General features: G+C 48.3%; 1 protein-coding gene across 4 annotated transcripts in view; it reads left to right on the forward strand.

Moving 5' to 3' along the window:
- Positions 1-18,637, forward strand: part of SLC2A9 (solute carrier family 2 member 9) — a 203,679-nt gene that overhangs the window by 144,527 nt on the left and 40,515 nt on the right. Inside the window, exon 11 of one of the 4 annotated variants that reach the window (XM_081489237.1) lies at positions 16,283-17,183. The exons of the other annotated variants lie outside the window; for them this stretch is intronic. Within the exon in view, the coding sequence (XP_081345363.1) occupies positions 16,283-16,428 (146 nt within the window). The 3' untranslated portion in view covers positions 16,429-17,183. Of the gene's footprint in view, positions 1-16,282; positions 17,184-18,637 lie in introns of those variants that run through there. 4 annotated transcript variants of the gene reach the window in all.

Here is an 18,637-nt window from a genome sequence, read left to right on the forward strand (position 1 = left end):
TGCTTTCAGAGCTCTCAGGGGACCTCAGAGATCCTCTGGCAGATGAGAAACTGTGCCCAGGAGCTGGGATGAATTAGAACTAAGGCATCCTAAGTTCGTGAAAGAATAGAAAAATTTTCAGTCCAGTTATTCATTGGAAGCTTAAGCTATGCTTTCCCTGCCAAGAAGTCCTCTGACTATGACTTGATTGCTTCCACTGATGGGGAACTCTCTACCTAACAAACCAGTGCTGTGGTCCAAGGTCAGGAAACTATGGCTTGTGGGCTGAATCTTGCCCATGGCCTATTTTATATGACCCATGAGCAAGGAATGGTGTTTACATTTTAAAGGGAAAACAAGGTGTGACAGAGACCATCTGCAGTGGCCTAAAAAGCCTCATATATCTCCTATCAGGCCTTTTTCAGAAAAAGTTCGCCACCCCTTCTAGAATCCTCCAGTTCTGACCTTTGGAAGAAGGGTGAGTGAGCTAGCTTGTGAGGGAAGGAAAGATGAATTCCAATACAACAGAAATGCCAGGATGTAAAAGGAGGTTAATGGCAAAGGAACCACAAATAACCCAGCAGGGCCCGAGCAGTGGTCCTCAAACACTGCTGAATCACCTGGGAAGCTTTCAAAAGTCCTGATGGCCAGGCTGCATCCACAGCCAACCAAACCCTAATCTGGGGGTGGGACCCAGGCCACATTTTCTAACACTCCCACGTGATTCCAACTTGCAGCCAAACTTGGAAATCCCTGGGCTAGAGCCACGTTTCCCAACTCTGGCTGAAAGCATTGCAGTCCCCTCAGGGGCTTAGAGAACTACACTGCATTATAGCTCAGACCTCACCTGACGCAGGCTCCGTTGGACCTCCGTTGGTGAGAACTGTTGTCCAAGGTGGGTTGGGGGTAGGGGCACAGCCCAGGACCAGTTGGTAGTCAGTGAGCAGCTAGAGGCAGGTCCAGGGGCGTTGCGTTAATATTTACTCTGAGCTCCAGAGAGGTCTGTTGGGGGGATATTTAAGCATGAACTTCACGGGGCAGGTTTGCAGTGAGAAGAGTGGATCTGGAAGGCAGATGGATGGGAAAATATATGTATCCAAGTGGCATGAGTCAGGGGCCAGGTGGGAAACCCAGGATACAGGACGTGAGGACCAGACAAGGGCAGTGGGCCTGGGCAGTGCCAGCTGGCAGGGACCCCATGAACATGGGCCCTGGGCTGAGTCAGGCCACTAAGGGGAAGCCCCACATCCCCGAATGGGATCTGAGCACTGTTCTGTTTTGTTCCGATAATAGCTGTTCTCCCAGGAAGAACAGTGAGTGCTGACATGATCTCTCCATGGACAGATTGGCCTTCTTCTCCGTCCACTTAAACAAAGATGCTAAATTGAACCCATCCGCAAACCTGCCTGAAAGGCCTTCTTGAGCCAACCCACAAAGTTCTGCCTCCTGTGCTTTCTCCCAAGCTCTCGCCCTTCTTGCGATGACCTTGGCTCCCCTCTCAACGGTTGCAAACGCTGCTTTCTCGTGATCATGACTGTGTGCTGAGTTTCAGGGATTTTAGACCCTGCTCTCCATCAGTGTCTGGGAGACTCCCTAAGGGGAGGTCCAGGTGCACCCCCCAACCTCAGATCAGCTGTTGGTCCCTACCCTCTGCTCCCCTAGACACCCCATGTTCACCCTGCAGCTGGGCGTCGCCCACTCCAGCTACTGTAGCCATGAGATTGACCAGGGCTTAGAAACTTCACTTGAACTCACATTGACAGCACATAGCTTAAGCCCCTGGGGAAATTACCTGTCCAAGGGGCACTGCCACTGAGGTTGTGAGGTCATGTTGCATCTTCCTAAGTGGACAGGAAGGAACAGGTCCCTGGAGGAGCTACCCTGGGAAAACGTGGCTCAGAGCTGATGGGAGATAAATGACCAAGGGCCTCCCAGGCAGCCTGCCCCTCCATGATTAAATGAAAAAAAATCATCTTCCCAGGAGAGAAGCTGTATGTTTCCCCGAGGCAGCTTCTGTGGTGAGCAGATCAATGCAAGGAGACTTGACAGGGAGTTGAAATTAGGTGAAGGGAAAGAAAGAAAACAAGAAAGGCAGTTTCCTGCTACATATTTTATTTGTGTGCATAACCCCAAGGCAGTGGCAGAGAGGCCTAATAAATGAGGCACAGGATAAAAGAGCTTTATCTTTGAGGGAAAGGAGATGATCCTCAAAGCATGTCAACTGCAGTTTGAAAAGTCTGATGACCAACAGACTGTGCCGGCTCTGAGTTCAGCCCTCTAAGGGCAGTTTACCAGCCAGTAGGGAGGACTGACACACCCTGGTCCATGCAACAAGGTGGAGTTGATCACTGTTCGTATAAACGGGCGCATCAGGATCTGATCAAAGCTTTCCAGAAGGCTTGTGCTGTCCTGATGGGTGAGTATGCCAAGTGCCCAGGGAGCTTGTGGTGATGTTTTAATGATGTTGCTCACTCGTGTCCGACTCTTTGCGACCCCAAGGATTGTAGCGCACTGGGCTCGTCTGTCCGTGGAATTCTCCAGGCAAGAATACTGGAGTCGGTTGCCACGCCTTCCTCCGGGGGATCTTCCCCGACCCAGGGATCAAACCTGCGGCTCCTGCGGCTCCTGCATTGCAGGCGGATTCTTTACCCACTGAGCCATTGGGGAAGTTCAGGACACTCCTATCACTCAGGAAGTTCTAAGCATTTGAGGAGCTCCATGCTTTGTGCCAGGAACTGTGCTCTGTGCCAGAAACCAGGGGGAAAAGCCGAATGTATAGTTCTTATTATACCACAGTGCCAGGCTCTGGGCCAGGATTGGAGGTAAAGAGTGAATGAGACAGACAGCGTTGCTGCCACCACGGAAGAGTAGCTGCATAGTGTACAAATGACTCACCCAAGGTCACACAGCAAGAGCAGCAGAGCTGAGACCCAGACTCGGGCAGTGACCCTCCGGAGCCCTCTCTCCCCACCAAGCACCCAGCCTGTCGTGGTTTTGTGACTCATACTCCTGCAGTCCTGGGTCCTGGGGGCCACGGGAGGGTTCTCAAATATCCTATCCAGACATTGATCTGTCTGTAGACTGAAAAGATGCACAACCTGAAAGATGAGACTTGCATTTAATTCAGCAGACAAAACTGAGGACTTAAGCCCAGGAGGCAGCCTCTCAGACAGCTCTGAGAGACTGCTCCAGAGACACAAGGGAGGAGTTGGGATATATAGCTTTTCCAGCAAAGACCAGGTAGTTGGAACATCAAAAGATTACTGTTTATTAAAGAAAACAGATATCTCAAGGATGTTAAGGAATTTAGTGCTTTTCTGTGTCTTGGGAAGATGCAAGAGTCTGGGCTTACTGAAATCATTCCTTTGATCTGCACCTTAGCTAGTGGAGGCCAGTATCCTGTTCTTTCTGGGCTTCCCAGGTAGCGCTAGTGGCAAAGAACCCACCTGCCAGTGCAGGAGATGTAGGAGTCAAGGATTCAACCCCTGGGTCGGGAAGATCCCCTGGAGGAGGACATGGTAACCCACTCCAGTATTCTTGCCTGGAGAATCCCATGGACAGAGGATCCTGGCAGGCTAAAGTCCATAGGGTCACAAAGAGTCAGACACAACTGAAGTGACTTAGCATGCATACAAACCTCCTGTTCTTTCCAGCCCCAAGTCCCCTGGGTTGCACCGTTGGGGTGACTACAGAGACTGGGCAGCCCATTTGCCTCCATCCTGAGTCCCCTCAGGGCTCACCATCAGAGGTAGCTGCAGTGACTCGACAGTTGTTTACTAGTGACTCGACTAGTAGTTTACTAGTCTGGCAGGCAACAGTTTTCATTCACAACAGTTAGACGTCCACCTTGGACATTTCACCCTCTGTGGCCTTGGCACTGTGGAGCCCTTGGAGCACTGGCCACAGAGGTCCACTGAGGGTGGGGGAGAGGCCAGAAGGCCACCTGTTCAGCCACTGGCCAAGGTTGCCCCTTGAGGGGGACCCTCCCACAGGCACTGTTGGAAGTGCCAGCCAGGATCTTGGAACTGAACTTTGAGGGTCCACCCTTACGGAGCCCGTGAGACCCAGAAAGGGGAGAGGCTAAGCCAAGCAGACCCAAGAGGAGAGCCTGGGGAGGGGAGATGGGAGAAGAGTCAAGGGAAATAGAGTCCAAACCACACACATGCGTGACATGAACTGAGTGCCAGCCTGGCACCTGCTCTGTCTAGGGGAGAGGAGATGGAAAACGTGCTGCCCCTGCCCTGAAAGATCCCACGGGAGACAGACCTGGGAATGGATGATCTTGTTCAGTGGATTTACCCAAGGGCAGGAGCGGGAAGAAAGGAGAGGGAACCAGGGGGTGTCAAGGGGCCAACATTTGGGCAAATGTTGCTTGGACATGATCCCACTGAATTCTCTCGAGTCTGCAAGGTTGGATCCATCATCTCACAGCTGGCAAGGGTGGATGGAAGTCCAGAGTCAGCCCTGGCTCTGTCTGCCTCTGAACCCCATGCCACGGGGCAGGCACTATGCTAGGCCTGGTGCAGGGGCGAGGTTATGTCCCTCGGGGATGTTGCCCCAGAAGGAAGCTTGGTGAGCAGGTAGCAAGGCCTCAGCTGCCTGGTCAGGGGTCAGGGCAGGAGGCCAGGTCCTGCTTGGAAGAGATCTTCCCCAAGCATGAGTCTAGCACAGTGCCTGGCAGGTATAAGTACCTAGACATTTCTGCTTGTTGAATGAATGAATAAATGAGAGAGTAACTCCATCCATGGCCTTGGACTCCGCCAATTGCATTGAGTAGCCCAGAATTTAGATGGAGGTCAAGTCTGATGATTCATTTCCCCTCAGAAATTAAGAAACTGTGTGCAAAACAGAGTAATAAGTAAATCAATCTCTAACTTTCTTGACCAAGGAGAAATGATTGGGTGCAAGACATCAGTCTATATACATTAAAACGATTAGAGCTATAAATCAAGAGATCTTAGCCTGATACCAAATAGGCATACAGTCCTAATTTTTTTAATGGTTTAATGACAATAAATGGGAATGTCTCACAAGTCCAGGCTTAAAGTAGCAGTCATTGCTCAGGACATATTTGTATCTCTAAAAGGGATTGATGCAGAAGATGAGATTGAATTCCAGTAGTGTGGATTCCAATTCTTAGCTGTCTCCATGCAGAAGAGGATACCAAACGCCCACGCCCATTACCACCTGGGATCTGGGGCCAGGACTTAGGAGATAACCTCTCTAAAACTACCCTGCAAACTCTCAACTATCATAGAAATTTGCAACTAGGTCAAGGTCCAGCACGAAGGTACTGTCAGCTGAGATTTTAAAGGAAATTGCACAATTGGCCTATTTTCAGAGGAGAAACAGGTGAATGGTTTCAATAGAAAAGATGGACAGAGGGAAGTGTCACCACCACCCTCCCCCCAAGCCTGAACAGGCCTCAGGGAAATGAATTTTAATTAATATTCATTTCTCCCAAATAAGAGAAATTCGATACTAAGAAACAAGACTGTGCCATCAAGACTGAGCTTGACAGATTTGTGGAGCTCTGTGGAGCTCTGTGGACCGTTGCTATATTTAAGACTTTCGCCACCATCTCCACCTCCAAGAACTAATTTTCATCCCAGCTGAGAATGCATGATGGAGGTAAACGCATAGATTTTTTTAAGTCAGTACAAGCTGTAACTTCATCACCATGAAGAGGAATGAGAAACGTCCCAACCAGGAGCTTTGAGCCCAGGTTAGAGGCAGTTTCCAAGTAAAGAAAAAGAAGAGGAAGTAGTTGACTCTCACCGGAGAAGAGGGATGGATTGACAGTTGAGGCTCAGAGAGGTTAAGTGCTTTACCAAAAGTCACACCACAAATGAACAGAGGAGCCAGGATTCCAGTTCAGTTTGGTGTGAATCTAGAGCCCAGGCTCTTAACATCCACATGCAGTAGGCTACCAAGAGAAATCAGGACCCTGGCACTGTGGAAGCGTGGAGAAGACACTTACCTGGACAAGTGGGAAGTCAGGTTACCTGGAGGGGGTTAAGTTAAACTGATTTCTGAGTGTTGAGTTGAAACGAGCCGAGCCACCAATCATGGGTTCTCAGAGCGTGAACTGCCCACAGTGCCACATCTAAAGACGCATCATCCCCGTGTTAGACAGACACTAACATAGGAGAACATCAGCCCACAGGCAAACCCAGCCATGCATACACTCAGGAAAGCACGCCTCGCACACTGGTTCACACATACACATACACACGTGTGTGTGACCCCCTCTCCAAATGTTCCCCAAGGTTCCTTTCTTATCCACTCTCAGCAGCCTGATGGCCATCCCTCCTTGCCTGACTTCAAATCTGGCCTGAATGCCCATCGTCAGGGTGGGAGATGCGGGGAGCTCAGGTGTACCTGGCCTCCTGGGCAGGGGGAACAGACGATTGGCACGCATGGTCACCAGCCAGGGCTGCCACCTGCCAGGTATCTAGAGAGTTTCCTCGGTGAAGCCAAGCTGGGCCATGGTGTGTGATGGTTCAGGTCATAGAGAAACCTACTTAATTTAGGAAGTTTTTTTCCTTGAGGAAGGGGCACATTTTCTCGTTTGCAAACATGCCATTTGGGTTAGCGGTGGTCTAGCTGAAAAGAAAAGGAAGGAACATCTGGGCAGAGGCCAGAAGTCAGAGAGCAGAGTGTGTTTGTGGATTCCGAGGACACAGAGTGTCGCAGGAGGAGAGAGCGGGGACGTGGGGGCAGCAGGGAAGGTCCAAACCCAAAGAAAGCAGAGCCAGGTCATCGAGGCCCTCACAGGCTGGAAGAACTATTAATAGACTTTGTCCTCCCGGAAGTAGGCAGCCACTGAGGAGTTGCAGGCTACAGTGTGACATTATCAGACTGCTATTTTAAAAGCCTATAGTGTGGGGACTAACTGGAGGGGAAATACAGAAGATGGGAGAGGCTTGAGTGCATGCATGCTCAGTAGCTAAGTCGTGTCCAACTCTTTGAGACCCCATGGACTGTAGCCCACCAGGCTCCTCTGCCCCTGGGATTCTCCAAGCAAGAATACTGGAGTGGGATGGGGTACTATCTCTTCTTCCAGGGGATCTTCTCAACCCAGGGATCAAGCCCAAGTCTCCTGCATCTCCTGCATTGCAGGCAGATTCTTTACCACTTGAACCATCTGGGAAGCTTGGGAGAGGCTTAATAGGCATAAATTTAGGGGCCATTAAGGAATTTGTATTAGGGAGCTATCACTGTGTAACAAATAACCCCAAAGTTTAGCAGATTAAGCAATAACCGCCTATAACTGCCGACATCACCGACTCAATGGACATGAGTTTGAGCAAGCTCTGGGAGATGGTGAAGGACAGGGAAGCCTGCTGTGAGGCAGTCCATGGAGTCTCAAAGAGCTGGACACAACTGAGCGACTGAACAACAACAACAAATCTATAATTGCTCCCGAATCTATGCACTGACACAGTAGTTTTGCTACACCTGGCCCAGGCTTTGCTGATCTTCATGCATGTCTGCATTTGGCTGGCAGATTGGATGGATTCCAGTCAGCCCAAGGTGGCCTCAACCACTGATCTGTAATCAAGAGGAGTGACTCAATGTCTGTCACCACCCAGCAGGCTAGCCCAGCTCATTTACAAGATGGTAGCCAAGTTGAAGAAAATAAATGTGCAAAACCTGCCAAGGTCCAGGCTTGACATCACTTCTGTCCCTTTCTCTTGGCCAAAAGGAGTCAAAAAGCCAGCCCAGAACTAAGTGGTGGAGAAAAGATTTTACCTCCATTTGGAGGGGCTGAAGAGTACCATGGCCACTCTGCAATCTCTCCAGAAGCTGTAACCATAGACTAGGCAAGGGATGACAATTCAGGACTCTCATTTTAGGGAAAAATAGGTGTCATTCGTTCATTTACCCATGTCACAAATAATTATTGAGTGCAAACTGGAAAAGCCATCCTTCAAGTCCTGGCGATACAATGGTGAGCCAAACACATGCACACACACACACACACACTCACACACGCACACACAATCCCTCCCCTCTAGGGAGCTTACTTTAAGTGACAGTCAGAAGTTAGCGTCCCTGCTGAAAACATATGACAAACTCCACTGACATAATTTGAAAAGGCAAGCTGCAGTGGTGAAGACAGGCTACAGGATAATGTCAAAGACCCTAATTATTTTGAAGGTCTCAACATGTGATGTGAACACCCACTCCTCCACCTATTGGCCGTTCAGGAAGCAAAGCAATTTATGGAAAGTTAATTCATCAAAAGTCGGCTCACTGAAGGTCAAATTGCTGAAAGCCATGTCATGAAGAGAAACTATTTGCAGGATTTATCTTATTCCTTTTAATTATCTCTCAAGAATGTAGAGCACAGAAGGCAATGGCACCCCACTCCGGTACTCTTGCCTGGAAAATCCCATGGACGGAGGAGCCTGGTAGGCTGCAATCCATGGGGTCTCGAAGAGTCGGACACGACTGAGCGACTTCACTTTCACTTTTCACTTTCATGCATTGGAGAAGGAAATGGCAACCCACTCCAGTATTCTTGCTGGGAGAATCCCAGGGACGGTGGAGCCTGGTAGGCTGCCATCTATGGGGTCGCACAGAGTCAGACACAACTGAAGCTACTTAGCAGCATCAGCAGTAGCAGCAGAATGTAGAGACTTTTGTGTGGAACACAATTTTAACACCTTTCATCAATTTCAGTGTTGCTCTTCATTTTGCCTCCATAAGTGAATTTGGAAAAATTTCCCCCCTTTTTTAAAATTTAGTTCCTTATTGTAACTGAAGGCTACTGGGGCAAGAAGAAGCATAGCTGAGTGGCATAAAATATATCTGTATCCACAGTAAGAACATATGTCTTCCTCTCTCTCCAAATCCATTTTATTCCAAAGACTCATACACACAGTAAGTTAAAGGGTTTGGATAGCGAGAGATATATCAACACATTTATGTTAATTTATTTGATTCCTGAGCTTGGATAGCAAAGCTGCAGAGAGCAAGAGACACATACCATTGGTAGATGACGTTTCTCTTATTCATGAATGAATTTTACATCTTTGTCTTTTGGTGAATTGACCTCAGTGAAATGAGAGGCTGTGCCAAATTCAGGCTTCCCTTGTGGCTCAGATGGTAAAGAATTCTGACTGTAATTTGGGATACCTAGGTTTGATCCCTGGGTCAGGGAGATACCCTGGAGAATGGAATAGAAATCCTACTCCAGTATTCTTGCCTGGAAAATTCCACAGATAGAGGAGCCAGATTAGGGGCTCTCTAGCTGGGTGGCTGTGTTTCAGAACCACCTGCTATATTTCCCCCCATCACCATCCAAGCTGCTGGGTAGGCAGCAGGCTTGGCATGTTAGCACATTTTCTGGAAGATTCCCAAGCAGACAGTCCAGTCCAAACCACTGTCTTGTTTGTAGAAGCATTCAGGCTTAGTAACCAACTCTGGGGCTACCCAGAGACCCACACAACTGTAAGCTGGCCAAACTGACCACTGGCTACCCACTTCTCCTCCACGGCTCTCAGAACAATAATAAAAGTCATATGAGAATGCTGACAGTGTGAACAATTGAGTATTTAGCCAGCATTTCAGATTCTGTGCTGAGTATTTCACTCAAGTCACCTTACCCAGCCCTCAACCAGCCCTACAGGAAGAGTGTCTTATTCCCATTTTGACCATGAGGAAGATGAGCCTCCAAAAGGTTGTGGCTCTTATAAGTTATACATGTAGACGCTCCGGATGTCAGAGGGTGGCAATGTTTGTGCTCTTTTCTACCATGATGTGATGAATATTGATATCCCCTCCGAGATTCACATCCACTCAGAACCTCAGAAAGTGTTCTGGTTTAGAAAGAAGGTCATTGCAGATGTAATTAGTTAAGGATCTCAAGATGACATCATCCTAGCATCAGTTCACTTCAGTTCAGTCACTCAGTTGTGTCCAACTTTGCAGCCCCATGGACTGCAGCACGCCAGGCTTCCCTGTCCATCACCAACTCCCAGAGCTTGCTCAAACTCATGTCCATTGAGTCAGTGATGCCATCCAACCATCTCATCCTCTGTCATCCCCTTCTCCTCCTGCCTTCAATCATTCCCAGCATCAGGGTCTTTTCCAATGAGTCAATTCTTCACATCAGGTGGTCAAAGTATTGGAGTTTCAGCTTCAGCATCAGTCCTTCCAATGAATATTCAGGACTGATTTCCCTTAGGATTGACTAGAGCCAGGGTGGGCCTTAAATCCAATGACTAGTGTCCTAGAAGACAAGGAGAGGACACAGAGAGAGACACAGTGGGTGATGTGAAGATGGAAGCAGAGATCAGAGTGATGATCCCACAAGCCAAGGAACACCAAGGAGTGTCAGCAACACTGCAAGTTAGGAGAAAGGTGTGGCGACTTCCCTGGTGGCACAGTGGATAGGAATCCACCCACCAACGCAGGAAACACGGGTTCCATCCCTGGTCTGGGAAGATTCCGCATGCCGTGGAGCAACTAAGCCCATGCTCCACAACTCCTAAGCCTGCACTCTAGGGCCCGGGAGCCCACAACTACTGAGCCCCTGTTCCACAACTACTGAAGGCCTTGCACCTAGAACCTGTGCTCTGCAACCAGAGAAGCCACTGCAATGAGAAGCTCGTGTGACTCAGAGAAAGCCTGCATGCAGCAATGAAGACCCAGCGCAACCAAAAATAAATAAATAATACAAACGATTTTAAAAATAAAAAAGAGAAAGGCATGGGATGGTTTCTCCCTCACAACCTCCAGAGAAAACTAACCCTACTGACACCTCCATTTCAGACTTCTCGCCTTCAGAACTTTGAGAGAATAAATATGTTGTTTTTAGTCACCACGTTTTGCTGATGTGTTAGAGTAGCCCTAGGAAGCTAGCCGTGATGTTCGCAGGAAAATATTTTCTATCTCCCAGGCAGCAGTCAATGTGGGGCCAGTGGGCTTTGGAACTGACAGACTTCCATCATCCAGCCATCATCGTCTGCCTCATCACTAATGCCAAACAGATGGTGGACAAGCTGCTCGCCAAGCTCACAGTGAGCTTTCTGCTTATTCACGAAGACCGAGGGGAACTTTTAAAGTTAATATTATCTTCCTTAGGCAGAGCACCTGTTCAGAGCTAGGTACCACAGTCACCCTCATCCTCAGAGCATCCTGCCAAGGAAACACTCTATTCCCAACAGGGTCACCTAGGCTCCAGGAGCCTGCCTTGCCCACATCGCATGGTGCAGAGCTATCCCAGGATTTGAACCTACATCTGTCTGACTCTGACATCACCTTTCCTGCCACTCTCCCTCCTGTTTTTCCAGACACTTAGTTTCCTTCCTTATCTCTTTTCTGCAGCCTAAGGCAGAGTTAATTAGTGAGTTTATCTCCTGCCGTGTTAATTCGGCACTGCGCTCTATGACTGTCTGCCAAGTTGTCCCCAGAAAAGATGGTCCCTCAGAAGCAATCCTAAGCAAATGCTGTTCTGAGAGTGAATTTGAGCCCTCCAAGGTGTCAGGGCAGAAGCCTGGATCTGCAACAGAAAGATGGAAAGTTTTGAAAACACTGGTTCTGCAGCCCCAGAGTCGATGACACCCCCCGCCCCCTGGTTTCTAGGCTTCCCTGTGATTCCCCCCACAGCAGTCTTCCTCCTGGCTGGGATGGAGCGATCCTGGGGTCAGGCAGGGGATTTGTCACTTAGCTGTTCCTTGCAGCCTCTGAGATGGTGAGAGTAGGAGTCTCTGTCTGGGTGATTAGTGTCCCTTGGCTGCTGTACAAAGTGCCACGAACAGATGGCTTTAACAACGGAAGCCTTGTCTGTCACAATCTGGAGACTGGACATCCAGAATCAAGGTATTAGGAGAGCTGAGCTCCTTCGGAGGCTCAGGGAGAATCTGCCCACACCTCACTCCTGGCTCCTGGCGGCTGCCGGCATTCCTTGACTTGTAGCCACATCCATCCAATCTCTACTGCATCTTTGTGTTGCCTCCGTTTCTATGTACTCCCAAGCCCCTCCCACTTCTCCCTTATAAATGTGGTTAAAAATAAATTCCCAACCTGAAGGTTGACAGTTATGTTTTATTAGGCAGGAAATTTTAGGACATCAAGCCCGGGAGGTAGCATCTCAAGTGTCTCTGAGAGAAGTGCTCTTAGAGGGGTGGTGGGGGAGGAGACAAGTTATATTGAAATTTTGCAACAAAGAGCAGGTAGTCTGAACTTCAAAATACTATTTTTAAAGAAAACCAGATATCTCACGTTAAAGAATTCAGCCCTTTTCTATTTGTGGGCAGATGCAAGAGTCTGGGCTCACTGAAATCATTCCTTTTATATGCATCTCAGGTATCTGGGCTTCTCTGGTGGCTCAGTTGGTAAAGAATCCGCCTGCAATGCAGGATACCTGGGTTCGATTCCTGGGTTGGGAAGATCCCCTGGAGAAGGGAAAGGCTACCCACTCCAGTATTCTGGCCTGGAGAATTCCACAGACTGTATAGTCCATGGGGTGGCAAAGAGTCAGACACGACTGAGCAACTTTCACTTTCAGCTATCTGGGACCAGTATCCTGTGTTTTCACATACTGAGTTCCCTCAGGGCTCACCTGTTCACCCTTGATGGTGGCTACAATTGCTGGTGACTGTAACATCCTTCATTTACTGTTATGGCAGGAAAGATGTATGTGATTGCATTTAGAACCCATGCTGATAATCCAGGATAAGCACCTCCTTAGCTTGGATTTTAAGAACTTTAACTTAATCATCCCTTTTGCCATAGAAAGCCGTATTCATAGGCTCCAGCGATTAGGAGATGGGGTACGTGGAGGGCCCCACCTGCTCCTGTGATGGTGGAAGGGCTCGCAGTTCAGCAATTGCACCCCTCAATCTCCACACAAATGCTCTCTCCTTCTCTCCCGTCTCATCCACTTCAAACCTCACAGTGGGTGAAGGGGCTCAAGAGCCAAGAACCAACCCTTTGTTGGCCTTCCCTGTGCAGGCAGAAACCTGCAACTGACTTTGGAATTGCTGCCTCTGTTGTGTCTTGGTTCTGAGTCCGAATGAAGCTCTGTTTTAACCTCCTGTTACCCACGCAATGTAAATGTTAGCTAACACAACGTGAATACAAGGCAAGAAGTCTCCTTTGCTAAACAGGGTCTGGGAGGTATAAAAAGGAGCAGGAGCAGTGTCTGCTTCTTGAGGGGGTAATAGAAGTAATTCTTGGGGGCAAGGCAGGGTGGGGCATGGGCTGTGTCAGAGTCCTGTGGCTGCTATTATAAACCCTTTCTAACCTCAGAAGAATATACATTTATTCTCCAGGGTTCTGGGGTCCAGAAGCCTGAAACCATAGTCAATGGAACCGAGTCAAGGTGTCTGCAGGGCTGGTTCCTTCTGGTCTGGGAGAATTTGTTTTCTGGCCTTTCCCTACTTAGAGGTCACCCGCATGCCTTGGCTTCTGGCTCCTTCCTCAATCTTCAAAGCCAACTGGGTGGCACCTTCTCTCCTCTCTGACCCCCTGCCTCCCTTTTATAAGGACCTTGTGATTATATTGGGCCCACCTGGACTGAGGGTTTCCCAGGTGGCTCAGTGGTAAAGAGTCCACCTGCCAATGCAGGAGACAAAAGAGATGCAGGCTGATCCCTGAGTCAGGAAGATCCTCTGGAGTAGGAAATGGCAACCACTCCAGTATTCTTGCCTGGAAAATCCCATGCACAGAGGAGCCTGGTGGGCTGCAGTCCATGGTGTGGCAAAGAGTTAGACACAACTGAGTGAGTGAGCAACTCTGCATGCACCTGAATTGGGTAGGATAATCCAGAAGAGTCTCCCCATCTCAAGATCCTAACATTATCATACCTGCAGCATCTCTTTTGTCATATCAGATAACGTTCATGGTTTCTGGGAATTAGGAGTCAACATCATTGCGAAGGCTGGGGGTGGTGGTTATGCACATTCCATGTAGTAACAGCATTTCCTAAGGCTAAAAGGCATGGAAAAGAAGGATATATTTGGAAATGGCAGGAAGTCAGGAGGCTGGTGGTGTCACGGGGGAGCTGTGAATGTTGGCAGGAGGGGCTAAGAGGTAAGCAGGTCCAGATCATATTCTGCCTTGTAATTCAACCAGTATTTGTTGTTGTTCAGTCACTAAGTCATGTCCGACTCTTTGACCCCATGGACTGCAGCATGCCAGGCTCCCTTGTCTTTCACTACCTCCCAGAGTTTGCTCAAATTCATGTCCATTGAGTCGGTGATGCCATCCAACCATCTCATCCTCTGCTGCCCCCTTCTCTTTTGGCTTCGGTCTTTCCCAGCATCAGAGTCTTTTCCAAGGAGTTGACTCTTCACATCAGGTGGCCAAAGTATAGTGAGTGTATTAGTTCACTTGGGCTGCCATAACAAAGTCCTACAGAGCAGGTGGCTTAAACAACAGAAATGTGTTGTCTCACAATTCTAGAGGCAGGAATTCCAAGATCAAGGTGTCAGCAGGGCTGGTTTCTTCTGCAGCCTCTCTCGTTGGCTGTGGAAAGCCCACTTCTCACCATGTTCCCACATGGTTGTCCCTGTCTGTGTGTCAGTGTCCTAGTCTCCTCTTCTTGTAAGAACACCAGTCAGATTGGGTTAGGGCTTGTGCATATAACCTCATTTAATCTGAAAATTTACATTTCCAAATGCAGCCACATTCTGACGTACTGGAGCTTAGGACTTCAATACATAAATTCTAGAGATGTCACAATTCATCCCGTAACAGTAATCTAAAGTGAAGCTCCTAGAACAAGAAGCCTCCATGGTTCAGGTACTTGTTCTTCCTCTTACCAACTTTGTGACTTGGTGCCAAGTTGCTTAACCTCTCTTGGCCTCATCTGAAAATTAAAGATAACAATAGCACCCAGCTCACTGGGCAGTTGTAGGGAATAAATGCATCCATTTGTTCAGTGAATAGTTACTAGTGGCAGCCACATGCCAGGCACTCCTGTAGGTGCTGCGGTTAATGATAATGAACAAACAAAGACAAAATGCCTGTCACTCTGGAAGGACTGATGCTGAAGCTGAAATTCCAATACTTTGGCCACCTGATGTGAAGAACTGACTCATTGGAAAAGACCCTGATGCTGGGAAAGATTGAAGGCAGGAGGAGAAGGGGACGACAGAGGAAGAGGTGGTTGGACAGCATCACCGACTTGATGGACATGAGTTTGAGCAGGCTCCGGGAGATGGTGAGGGACAGGGAGGCCTGGTGTGCTGCAGTCCATGGGGTTGCAAAGAGTCGGACACAACTGAGTGACTGAACTGAACTGGAATGTTTATTATAGTGAGGCATTATCCTTTGTGTATTGTGGAGAAGGGAATGGCTACCCACTCCAGGATTCTTGCCCAGAGAATCCCACGGATAGAGGAGCCTGGCAGGCTACAGTCTATGGGGTCGCAAAGAGTCGGACACAATTGAACGACTAACACTTTGACTTTCTATACTTTGTATAGGGAAACAATATAAAACAATATGAAAATTCACTTATCAAGTATATTGGACTAGAATAAGCATTACAGAGAAAATTTGAGCAGGGGAGGTGGCCAGGAAGCTTCTCTGGGAAGATTTTGCAACTTGTCAGGGAAGGTCCTGGAGGTAAGGTGACAATTGAGCAAAAGATGTGAAACCATGAGGGAGCAAAACATCCCGAGAGCTGGAGGAAGAGAAGACAGAGCAGAGGGGGCAGCAGGCGACGACTCAAATGCTGATGCCCACGCGCTCAGAACAGAAAGGAGAGAGGGTCTTCAAACCATCTCTTGGCTCTAAGCCACGATCTCTCTAAGGCGCCAGTGTCTGCAAGAACAGAGTATCTTTTAGACTCTGCATTATTTGCTTTTGCTGTTGTGACAAATTATTACAAACTTAGCCAACGAAACCAACACTAATTATCTTACCTTTTGGAGCCCAAAAGTCTAAACTGAGTCTGCAGGGCAGCTCTTCTTACAGAAGCTCGAGGGGAGAACTTATTCCTTCCCGCTTTCTTCTTCTCAAGGCTGCCGGCAGACCTTTCCTCATCGTCTCTTCCTCATCTTCAAACCTCTGCTTCTGTCATAACATCTCTTTTTCTGACTTTGACCCCTTTGCCTCCTTCTTGCATAGACCTTTATTTTAAGGACACAGAGCCCACCTTGATCGGGCAGGAGAATTTCCCCATCTCAAGATTCTTAATGCCATCTGCAAAGTCCCTTAGCCATGTAAGGTAACATTGTCACAGGTTCTGGGGACCAGAATGAGGACTTTTTTGGGGGGACATTATTCTATCTATTGGGCATCCCTGGTGGCTTAGACAATAAAGAATCTGCCTACAATGCAGGAAACCCGGGTTCAATCCCTCAGTCGGGAAGATCCTCTGGAGAATGGAATGGCTACCTAACTCCAGTATCCTTGCCTGGAAAATCCCATGGACAGAGGAGCCTGGCCGGCTGCAGTCCATGGGGTTGCAGAGTCGCACATGACTGAGCAACTACTCACGCGTGCATCCCATCTGTCACAGCATTCTTTATGCTCCAAGTTTGCACAAGGGGAAGAAAAACTCTGCAATATGAAACAGCATTTCCGCTATTTTATGTTTCCCATGAGCCGCTTGATGTAGTCAGGAAACTATGTGCTTCATCCTCTTCCAGTCTTGGGCCCACGGGCCAGGACCCCACTTCCCAGCTGTGTGACCTTGCGCAGCTTAGCTCAGCTCTCTGGTCCAGTCCCACCTGTAATAGGAGGATGACGGATACAAGAAAGCTGTGATCTGAGTGTAAAAGAAATCTCTGCCAAGTGCCTAATAGAATTCCAGCCTACAGAAAGCACTCAAGGAGCTGGGCTGTTACAAGGTTTCCTAAGCCACAGGTCAGCTCCTATGCTTAAGAAAACTGCTCCTGGTGGGTGGCCTCTTAGCAGAAGTGGGTCCCACCGCTACCCGCCCCCCACCCAGCGCTCTGCAGTTCAGGAGGCCAAGCTCTGGAGACCTGAGTCTTCACTAAATCAAACAAGCCTTCGGGAAGAGAATTGCTTCTGAGAGGACATCAAACAGAACAGGCCGAGGGTTATTTTTCTAAGACAATGGCGTCTCTAATGGAAAATTTCACCCACCGTGAAGTCTCATTTCTCAGACGGAGCCAGGGGAGGAGCTGGCGCAAGTCCGTGTACTGTCTCACCCTTCGGTGTTTCCCTGGGTGCACCCAGCTTCTTTGTTTAAATAAAACGTGTGCAAAAATAGAAAATCAAGCTTTTTAGGTCTTAAAAGGGCCTGCGGGGGCTTCCTTCATAAAGAAAACTGAGGCATGTGCTTCAGTGCGTGGATTTTCTGAAACCTATTTGGCAGTTTACAGTACATTTTTTACTCTTTTATCTATTCTCAGTTATGGTCCCAATTATTTCATTCAACAAAATATTTTGAACACACACCTTGTGCCAGGTACCGTGTTACACACTCAGGATGAAGGAACAGAGTCAGAGACATTTTCCATCTCTGGGAGTTCATCATCTAATTAAGATGAACATCAAATCATTATAGCCTGAAATTATTATACATGATTATAGATTATAAAGTACTTCCCCAGTGGCTCAGAGGGTAAAGAATCTGCCTGCAATGCAGGAGACCCAGGTGTCATCCCTGGGTTGGGAAGATCCCCTGGAGAAGGAAATGGCAACCCACTCCAGTGTTCTTACCTGGAGAATCCCACGAACAGAGGAGCCTGGTGGGCTACAGTCCACAGAGTCTCAAAGAGTTGGACATGACTGTGTGAATAATATACATACGTACATAAATTATAAAGGGCTTCTCTGTGGCTCAGCAGTGAAAAATCCACCTGCAATGCAGGAGACACGGGTTCGATTCCTAAGTCAGGAATATCTCCCGGAGGAGGGCATGGCAACCCACTCCAGTATTCTAGCCTGGAGAATCCCATGGACAAAGCAGCCTGGGGGGCTACAATCCATGGGGTCACAAAGAGTAGGACAGAACTGAAGCAACTGAACATGGTATAAATTATAAAATAATTATAAACAATTATGACCTATAAACTGGAAAAATAGCCTGGGGAGTGCAAATCCCATGAACTTGAGGGTCAAGTACATAAAGAGGAGCAGGATGAGTAAGGTTGTCAGGAAAGTGCATTCATTAATTTAAAAGTATTTATCAAGCACTCCTTATGTTGATCTGGCACCCAAGACACACTGGTGAATGGCAGAGAGACATGATCTTAGTTCTTGCATCTTACATCTTGGAGGGGAGAGAGGGGGTAGGGGAGTGCTCAGACCGCAAGCGGCCACCCCCAACAAGTGCATATTTATAGGGCCCTGTCCAATAAACTAATACTTTATGATGAGTGACATGAACTAAGAAGGAATAAATAGGGTGAGAGCTGGAATGGTAAGAGAAGAGTTGCCTTTAATGAGTGTGGACAGGAAGGGCTACTGTGAGCACTGGAGGCAAGGCTGGAATGCTGAGAAGGATCCTGTGAGGATCTAGGGAAAGGATGTGCAAAGGTCCTGGGGCAGAAACTCGCTTGACAGGTTCAGGGAAGGCTGGAGTGTTGTCAGTAAGGGAGAGAAGTGAAGTTAGAGGTGAAGTTGGATGGAAAATGGGGCCCAGAGATGGAGGAACTTGTAGCTCTCTGGTAAGGAGCTAGGATTTTATTTTCGGTGCAGTGGGATACTACTGGAATATTGAAGC

The sequence above is a fragment of the Giraffa tippelskirchi genome, chromosome 1, assembly GCF_054371585.1.
Source record: "Giraffa tippelskirchi isolate mGirTip1 chromosome 1, T2T-mGirTip1v1.2.pri, whole genome shotgun sequence".
Classification (NCBI taxonomy): domain Eukaryota; kingdom Metazoa; phylum Chordata; class Mammalia; order Artiodactyla; family Giraffidae; genus Giraffa; species Giraffa tippelskirchi.